This window comes from Rhododendron vialii, chromosome 10a, assembly GCF_030253575.1.
Source record: "Rhododendron vialii isolate Sample 1 chromosome 10a, ASM3025357v1".
Taxonomy (NCBI): Eukaryota; Viridiplantae; Streptophyta; class Magnoliopsida; order Ericales; family Ericaceae; genus Rhododendron; species Rhododendron vialii.
In genome coordinates, this window is record NC_080566.1 from 18,358,756 (window position 1) to 18,368,214 (window position 9,459).

At 39.7% G+C, this 9,459-nt stretch overlaps 1 protein-coding gene and 2 long non-coding RNA genes across 3 annotated transcripts; 1 reads left to right on the forward strand and 2 right to left on the reverse strand.

The window, feature by feature from the left end:
- Window positions 1-218: 218 nt before the first annotated feature.
- LOC131303751 (uncharacterized) lies at window positions 219-920 on the reverse strand. The gene is made up of 2 exons (XR_009192179.1): window positions 804-920; window positions 219-533 (listed from the first exon to the last, which is right to left on the reverse strand). It is a non-coding gene; the product is annotated as an uncharacterized LOC131303751 (long non-coding RNA).
- A 2,487-nt stretch (window positions 921-3,407) lies between these two features.
- LOC131302973 (uncharacterized) lies at window positions 3,408-3,977 on the forward strand. The gene is made up of 2 exons (XM_058329765.1): window positions 3,408-3,748; window positions 3,834-3,977. The coding sequence occupies exons 1-2, from the start codon at window positions 3,437-3,439 to the stop codon at window positions 3,975-3,977; spliced, it is 456 nt and encodes a 151-aa protein (XP_058185748.1). The 5' UTR covers window positions 3,408-3,436.
- Window positions 3,978-3,991: 14 nt separating this feature from the next.
- On the reverse strand, window positions 3,992-8,896 carry LOC131303752 (uncharacterized). Its single transcript, XR_009192180.1, has 3 exons — window positions 8,711-8,896; window positions 4,831-8,114; window positions 3,992-4,234 (listed from the first exon to the last, which is right to left on the reverse strand). It is a non-coding gene; the product is annotated as an uncharacterized LOC131303752 (long non-coding RNA).
- Between the last annotated feature and the right edge of the window lie 563 nt (window positions 8,897-9,459).

The window sequence follows — 9,459 nt, forward strand, 5'->3', positions numbered from 1 at the left end:
CATTTCACCTAGTTACATTTATCTAACCCTAGATGAACCTTAAGAACCTTTTGGACCTAAGGAAGTAATCATTATGCTTCCAAAAGTACTATTCCTTGACTTGTCATGCATGCAAGCCAAGAAAAAATAGACTTGAACCTATTTTTTTTTGGGTAATTTAGCTTGAAATTAAAAAAAGTTAACCGAATGTACAGCCTACAAGGGGTATACTCCAAGAGGAAAAGAAAAAAGAAAAGAAAAATAGTGAAAAATACGATAACCCATGCACAACCCGCATGGAGAGTAGGATACAGTAAGGATTGCAACAAACATGCATTATGATTTGATATCATACCCCATTGCACTATCGATCTGTAGGGAAGGATAACACAATGGAGTATGATATACAATGAAGCGAAATGAAGCAAAAGAAATGACAAGAGAACTAACAATATCCTGGCATATCCCGCCAGACTAGGAAATAAAATAAATAGCCAAAGTCGAATAAGGAGACGATGTTGAACCATCGCTGAATCATTGCCGCTACAAAGCTCCTTGGCATCGAGGGAAGGCTGAACAACAATTACAAAGTAACTAGGCATCGAGAAGAGGCTCGATTCAGAGGTTATGACATCCGACAGGAGGTACAACCCTGCACACCACGCCATTCCATCCAGTCTAATACACTCTCATCCATAGTTCCAAAGCTCGCCAGAAAACAACCTGCCCTCAACCAAAATCCATAGCCACAGGTCTCTAGAGATGGGATAAGAAGACCAAGATTCCAATGCTTCAACCTAGCACAGGAGCATCAAGCATAGCACCCACTTCTAAGGAACAGTACTGCAAAGGACTGGGCTTCGAGACAGGCTCGATCCGGAGATGACGACATCCGACAAGGCACCTCCTCAAGTACCTTGCACACCATGCCCATTCCAACCAAGTACACAATGCTAACTATAACATAAAAGAGGGACAAAACAAGGGCCTCGAATCTGTCCGCCATTAACAGTGATTTACCATTGAATCATCTGGCAACCCATAAACAGTGCAAAACCACTTAATCATTTTGTCACAAACTGAGGCACCACAAGACTGCAGAAGGAACCAAACCATCCCTTTCAATTAGTGAATCACCACTAATCTACTAAGGACAAACATGGTCACAGCCCTACTACACTAGAACAGCGGCCCAGAGAAGCAAAGAAACTTGGGATATAGACAAGCCTAGCATCAACGCTAACACCTTAGCCCCAGAATTGGGCAAAACAACTTGTGATCCTACTACAATTACCAATCTACTGCATTTACCCAACAGCCGGCAACACACCGGAGATCTGAATTAATTCCAGGAGATAACTTGATCTCAGTCCAACAGATGACTGCCCATCGAGGTCTTCTGGAACTGCCCATCAATTAATAGTATTTTCCTAAGGAAATTAGAAGACACGAGGTCTTCTGAAACTACCTAGCACAGGTTTGTAAATAGTATATGCAGCCATCTGAAACTGCCCAATACACAGATCCACATCGAAGAATCATACCTCCGACCTCAACAGCTACGGCCATGGATGACCCTATATACCTTCAACCTCAACCGCATAAGATCTGCTGTTGATAGCTAACCCCAACCACTTCCGGCAGGATTTGAGAATGAGATTTGTGATGGCTAACCTCAACGCCTTGCAAAGACTACAATAGTTAGAACTTTTGGCGCGGCTGAAATGGCCATTGGAACAGCCCATCAAACCCATCTCGTGCTGGCCAATGTAAGTCCGTTGGTGGAAAATACCACCTACTAGTGATGGTTGAGGAAGATTCAGTGTAGATCGAAAAAAGCCCTCACCAACAATCGGCAACTAGATCAAATCGGCTCTAGACCTCACCTCTGTGAAGTTGAATGAGACCCACGGCTGGTGGTAAGTGTTGGACCGATTCTCCATGGATGGACTGAAAAATATGGGTTTAATCAGGGAGAACCCCTTTTATCTGGGGAACCTCTTGCCTGTACAAATCAGTCCATGGGTGGCTGAAGAAAACAGGTAGAGGGAGAATAAGAACCACCAAAAAATCAGTGGGTTTAGCTTAAAAAACCTGATTTGGTAAAGGAGGAGTGCATTCTAATTTTCCTAGATTTTTGCAGGTGTTCATGCATGCAAGTCTAAAAGTAATAGCCTTGAGCCTCTTATTGACTTATAAGTAGCCTTTCCTAGATTCTTCCAGGTATATATACATAAGGGCTCGATTGGATGCGGTATTAGCTTTGGAGGTATTATATAAGAAGGGAGGATTGGATAGTATGGGGTATTGGTTAATAAGGGATGACCCACATTGATGTGATATTTATGAATGAGATTAAATAGTTATTGGTTTGGATGGAGTATTAGAAAGGGGGATACAATAATATGTGGTTTGGATGTAGGATAAATAGGGGTATTAGGAAGGGTGGATAATGTAAAAATTTGTCAAATGACTTTTTTACCCTTGTGCAGTCTCAAACTTAATTATGTATTACATTATATGTATAATTACAAATATAATTAATCTTTCAAACTTTAATCCGTAATATATATTTTTACTAACAAATGTAATAATTTAATAATATTATTAAATGAAAAAGTCAGTTTTAATTTGATAAAAATCGTTTTCTGCAAATAAAAATTCTGTTTTTTTTTTGTTGCAAAAATACATTGTTTGGTAGTTGAAAATGTGTCCAACAATTTTGTTAGGTGAATTTGCATGTGGCCAAAATATTTTTTTGGTGAAAATGTGCCTAACTAATATAATAAGAATTATATAAAATAAATAAAATATTTACATTTCGTTTTTAAGTGCTTTATTATATTTATGAGAAATATTTTTAAACTTGATGAAATTTTAAAATGTTAAAATACGTACCGATTATTTGGATAAAATAAAATAAGTTTTCTTTAAAATGTTTGAACTAGTTATTTGTTAAAAATGTTTAATAAAAATAGTTAATAATGTTTAAAGTACGAAATTTTTTCTTTTTTTAAAAATGTGTAATACAACTGAAATTTTTTTATGCATTTTTTAAAAGGAAATTGACTTCTACACTCCTCTTTTTACCATATACACTCCTTTTTTTGTCTTTATTTGGTATGAATTTACTCTATTGCCCCTTAATGTGTGAAAAAGTGAACTTGTGAAAGGGTAAAAAGGTAAATTCATATGAATAAGGACAAAAAAGGGAGTGTATATGGTAAAAAGGGGAGTATAGAAGTCAATTTCCTTTTTAAAAAACCAAAATTTATAAAAATGAATAGGGAGTAGATGGTGGTTGGAAACATGTGGGTGTTAGTTGAATTCATGTGAGAAGTAGGTTCAACAAATTATTTATATCAAAGTTTCTATAAATAGCACTTATTTTCCATATCGCATCCCACATCTCATATTCATTTCCTAATTTCGTAAATTTATTTTCTTCATCATTTCAATGGCACGCCGGGCTTGGAGCGAGGAGGAGGAGGATGCATTGTTAACAAACCTTACGAGCCTTGTAGATCAGGGGGTTTGGCGAACCGACAACGGAGGGTTTTGCCCTTCCTACTTGGGAGTTCTTAAAAATGAGATGCGAGTTTCTTTCCCTCTAGCAGGTATAAACGAAATTCATATTGAAGGAAGGATCAAGAAATGGAAGAGTGATTATCGTATACTAGACGCTATGCTTAGGCATCCTGGGTTCGGGTGGAATCCAAATGAAAACAAACTAGTGGTGGCAAATGAAATTTGGAATGAATTTGTCCAAGTAAGTACTTTTCAATGTTTTTTCAATTTTGTATAAAGTATTGGTCTGTAAATTTTGTTAATGTTTTCCTAACTTTTATATGTAGGATCACCGACATCTGAGACATTTACGGGACAGGCAATTTCCCCATTTTAATCGATGGGCCTATTGCTTTTGTCACGCCCCGCCCCGCAAACGGCACCCAGAGTGGGCCCGAGTCAGCGCGGCCACGCGGCATTCCACACAATAGACCACACCACACTCTACAACCAATCAGAATACAAATTAGCGGAAGACTTCTCACTTAAAATACAACCAAGTCAACGCCCAAAACCTCAACTCTCAAGTTATAATAAATATCCCTCTCTCAAATTAATTACATAACATTTAGGTTAGCTTCTAGACGAATCAGCTACGCAACAATCTAACCAAAGACATCACCCGACGCTAGTCTAGCACTCTCCAAAGAGTTGACCAGTAGTGGACCCACTCTAAGCCACCTGCTACCTGGCAGTCCAAAAAGGAAAACCAGAGTGTGTGAGATATAGAAATGCTCAATAAAATGTCACAATACCCAAAAGAATATCAATAATCATAACCACCACATTCTCCAAACATAGCAATATTATTCAATAAACAACCACATAACAATAACGGCATGAATGTAAATCACACGAAACTCAACATAAGTACTCAATCGTATAACTACATGTATAAACACCAACATACAGTGGCACGTCTGCCACATCCCATGTACCCAAGGAATTGTGTCCCGCACACCACACTCCCATTCACCGTTAATTAGACGGCATGGCCCACGATATGGTGTGACTCACTCCACAATCCTTTCGCGGGTACAATCAACATACAACAAGCATGCATACCATTAGCTAAACAATATATAGCATGATATACAATTTCGACCACATATATCCATATCAATAGCTAAACCTCGATTAGCATGATATCATTGATATATAATCACCTCCACCGCATTATTTACATATCGATAATCATATTGAAAGCTAAAATACCATTAGCAAGATATATACATACCACCATAGCAATATCTTATTGAGAAAAACCATATCAGACACACTCACCTTTCATTCGACTGGAGTATGCCAAACTTACGGTTTCGGCACCTCCTAAAAGACCGGCTCGTTACTTGTCACCGAGTTGGATCGTCGAAACCGGACCTCTCCTTCCTCCCTCCCCTTAGCCGTGACCTCCTCCTCCCTTTCTCTCCCCCTCTCTCTCTCGCTATGTCGGCAGAATTGGGAGTCGGCAGAATTGGGAAGAATCTGATGGCTATTTAGTCACTTAGGAAGAAATCCTATGTGGTCACCTCTCCTCTCAACTTATACTCCAAACCAATAACAATTCTCCATGTAAATCACACCAAGGCCCCTCATAGAATCCAACAAATACAAATTAAACCCCAAACCTCAAAATTAAATTGAAACTCTAAATATCCCGGGATGGGTGTTACAACTCTCCCCCACTTGGAATATTTCGTCCCCGAAATAGCACTCGCCACAAAATCAACAACAACCAACCTCACAATGTTACCAACACCATCCTCAAAACAAACACCTTCACCAACTTACACAACTCATCCACATGTAGACAAAAACCAAACTTCAAAAAGAATAAATCCAACCTCTACCCAAATCTTACCTCAAAGAAAATAACCTCAAACATGCATACACTCAAAATTACTCAGTAACCACACAACACCCAACCTCAAACTCAATAACACCACCAAAAACAAATCTCCAACTCTCGTTAAAGCTCAACATATCCCAACACCAGTAACTTCCTTAGCAAGGACAATTCATAATTCGCACCAGCCCTATCAATCACTTCTCTCGACAACAACTAGCACACAACACGGTACCCATAAAATTAAAACATAAATACCCCACCTACACACAACACCGTCCCAAAGAGCCACCACCCAATCTAGAGACAATGTAAGACCTCCCGCCGGAAACTACGTTGCGCAGACGCGGTTCCAACTGGATTTCAAACAAGTCCAAAAATCTTGGCGTAACACTTAAGGACACACACACACACTACGCATACATATACATCCTCTACTCAACAAGATATATATATTATCCACATAGATATACACAAAACACTCACTCACACTCTAGCATGGTATCCTATCATCAAGATACATTTATATTCTCTCCATTCCCTCACACTTTACCTTTACACAAGGGCACGAAAATTCTCAACAACTCCTCACACAAGCACAGTATCTTAAACGAAAATGCACACCCAACTCACCCATAAGTTATCCCAACCCCACACACAAGAATCCTCAAAAATTACTCTACCCACAACTCATTAACAAAACTTAAAAATACCTGGCACCTATTCGAACGAATCCATCGCCGGCTCCTGCACCCTTGAACACTGTGCCGCTTTGTGCCCAAACTCGCCACACAGTAACCCTGTATACTTTTCAACACCCCGAACCCTCTCTGACCAATTGCTCCATCGACCACAACGAACGTATCGACATTCACCGCCACTAACCACTGCCTGTACTCCTATCTCGTCTCCTCTGAACCCTCTTTGGATTTCTCAAAACTCTAACTCTCACTAAACTTGAAACCTTTGCTCCTTACTCTCCTCAGCACTATCACTACCATTCTCACTATCCTCACAATCATCCTCGTCATTACCACTATCACCTTCACTGCCATCACCATCACCCTCACCATCTCTCTGCCTCTCACCAACCTCCAACCCTAGTAACCGTTGTTATACTCAACTCCGCAGTACACATGCACCCTGTGCACCAAACAATACCATCAATATACAATTTTGCACACTTATCCGTAGTATAAGTAACCTCAACCGGTAAAAGATGTGTTGACCTCGTTAACTAACCCACTACAACCTAAGTAAAACCACTAGTTCACATTGAAATGATAAACTTTCCACAAAATCCAAAGTTCCAATAGGACACTCACCAACAGAATAATCTTTTAATCCATAATTTAAACACTAACGTGTCAATGTTACACAACCACTTACCAACCGCTTACTAGCTCACGCTCTGCTTCCCAAACCTTACCTCCCACCAGACTATAACCTTAACAACACATTTAATCTATTTCCCTCTTAACTCATCCACACTGATAACCACAACATAGAAACACTCGCCCACAACTATCCCCTCATAGACTATCATAACCATATTCCAGTTCACGGAATGAACAAAACCATTCCCACAAAACTCCAAACTATTATGTTATTCTCTCATACAAGCTCAACAACTTAAAATCCACTAAAACTAAGCTCTCCAAAACTTATAACATCCACGTATTCACCTCATCAACTACTCGCACTATCATAGGACTCACACACCACACAACCTTAAATCATTCTCCCCTCAACCCAAATCATATGCCACAAGCACATCACTACCCTAAATAAACCTTAACACAAAAATTTCCACAAACATGATCACCCCATAATCATCAAACAACCCCAACAGATACAACTCTTGTCAAAACCCCCCCGACACCACCACCTACGATACCGCCGACACTATGCTCAAAACATTTAGTTCTAGTACCACAAATCTCACACATCCTCCCGCAATGAAAGGGATACTAACCCCACTCAAACTGTACAAGGAAAATCACTTTAAACCTTTCAAGCAAACACGTACCTGAACCCTGTGCAAACTGCCAATGAACCACAACCATCTGCTACCCCATGAATCGAGCCATATCAATACCCTGCATTCATGTGAATTGTGCCACAACTACAACACATTGTCAACTACATCCGTTGTTCATCCCACACCGTCACCAAATATAACATCCTCAACACATACCGTATGATTCAAATCCGTTTATCAGAAAAAACCTGTTTCAACAATCAACATCAAACACAATGGTTATGGATATAACTCACACGTTAGTTAAATCCCTAACCGCTACTCGACAAACTCAACTCCTATGGTCCACTACCAACCCCCAACCAACTCTCAACACAGAGTCTAGAAAGTACTAGCTCTGATACCAAGCTGTCACGCCCCGCCCCGCAAACGGCACCCAGAGTGGGCCCGAGTCAGCGCGGCCACGCGGCATTCCACACAATAGACCACACCACACTCTACAACCAATCAGAATACAAATTAGCGGAAGACTTCTCACTTAAAATACAACCAAGTCAACGCCCAAAACCTCAACTCTCAAGTTATAATAAATATCCCTCTCTCAAATTAATTACATAACATTTAGGTTAGCTTCTAGACGAATCAGCTACGCAACAATCTAACCAAAGACATCACCCGACGCTAGTCTAGCACTCTCCAAAGAGTTGACCAGTAGTGGACCCACTCTAAGCCACCTGCTACCTGGCAGTCCAAAAAGGAAAACCAGAGTGTGTGAGATATAGAAATGCTCAATAAAATGTCACAATACCCAAAAGAATATCAATAATCATAACCACCACATTCTCCAAACATAGCAATATTATTCAATAAACAACCACATAACAATAACGGCATGAATGTAAATCACACGAAACTCAACATAAGTACTCAATCGTATAACTACATGTATAAACACCAACATACAGTGGCACGTCTGCCACATCCCATGTACCCAAGGAATTGTGTCCCGCACACCACACTCCCATTCACCGTTAATTAGACGGCATGGCCCACGATATGGTGTGACTCACTCCACAATCCTTTCGCGGGTACAATCAACATACAACAAGCATGCATACCATTAGCTAAACAATATATAGCATGATATACAATTTCGACCACATATATCCATATCAATAGCTAAACCTCGATTAGCATGATATCATTGATATATAACCACCTCCACCGCATTATTTACATATCGATAATCATATTGAAAGCTAAAATACCATTAGCAAGATATATACATACCACCATAGCAATATCTTATTGAGAAAAACCATATCAGACACACTCACCTTTCATTCGACTGGAGTATGCCAAACTTACGGTTTCGGCACCTCCTAAAAGACCGGCTCGTTACTTGTCACCGAGTTGGATCGTCGAAACCGGACCTCTCCTTCCTCCCTCCCCTTAGCCGTGACCTCCTCCTCCCTTTCTCTCCCCCTCTCTCTCTCGCTATGTCGGCAGAATTGGGAGTCGGCAGAATTGGGAAGAATCTGATGGCTATTTAGTCACTTAGGAAGAAATCCTATGTGGTCACCTCTCCTCTCAACTTATACTCCAAACCAATAACAATTCTCCATGTAAATCACACCAAGGCCCCTCATAGAATCCAACAAATACAAATTAAACCCCAAACCTCAAAATTAAATTGAAACTCTAAATATCCCGGGATGGGTGTTACAGCTTTGTTTCCGAGGAGAACTAGAATTTCGAAGTTTAAGGCGGCCATTGGAAGAATAAATTGAAGTTGTGATAATAAATGTGTTGACGAATAAATCAATGGGCTTCCTAATTTGTTTTATGTATGGGTGTGAGAGGGTGTACTTCTGTTGGGGCTCTGTATTGTACTATTGTTTTGAAGTGAAATTTTGAACCACCAAAAAATTTATATCTTTCATACGTTAGTTATGAGAACAAAATATCCAAAAAACAATATGCCAACGTGATTGATGAAATAAAACGTACAACTTACGAAATTTTTACAACTTATACAGTGTTCCCAACCTAATTCGTCCAAATTCTTGAAATAAAACTTACAAAT

Coding starts and splice junctions, on each gene's coding strand:
- LOC131302973 (XM_058329765.1), top strand. CDS start 3,437: ATGGCACGCCGGGCTTGGAGCGAGGAGGAGGAGGATGCATTGTTAACA. Junction 3,749..3,833: donor TTTGGAATGAATTTGTCCAA/GTAAGTACTTTT, acceptor TTTTATATGTAG/GATCACCGACATCTGAGACA.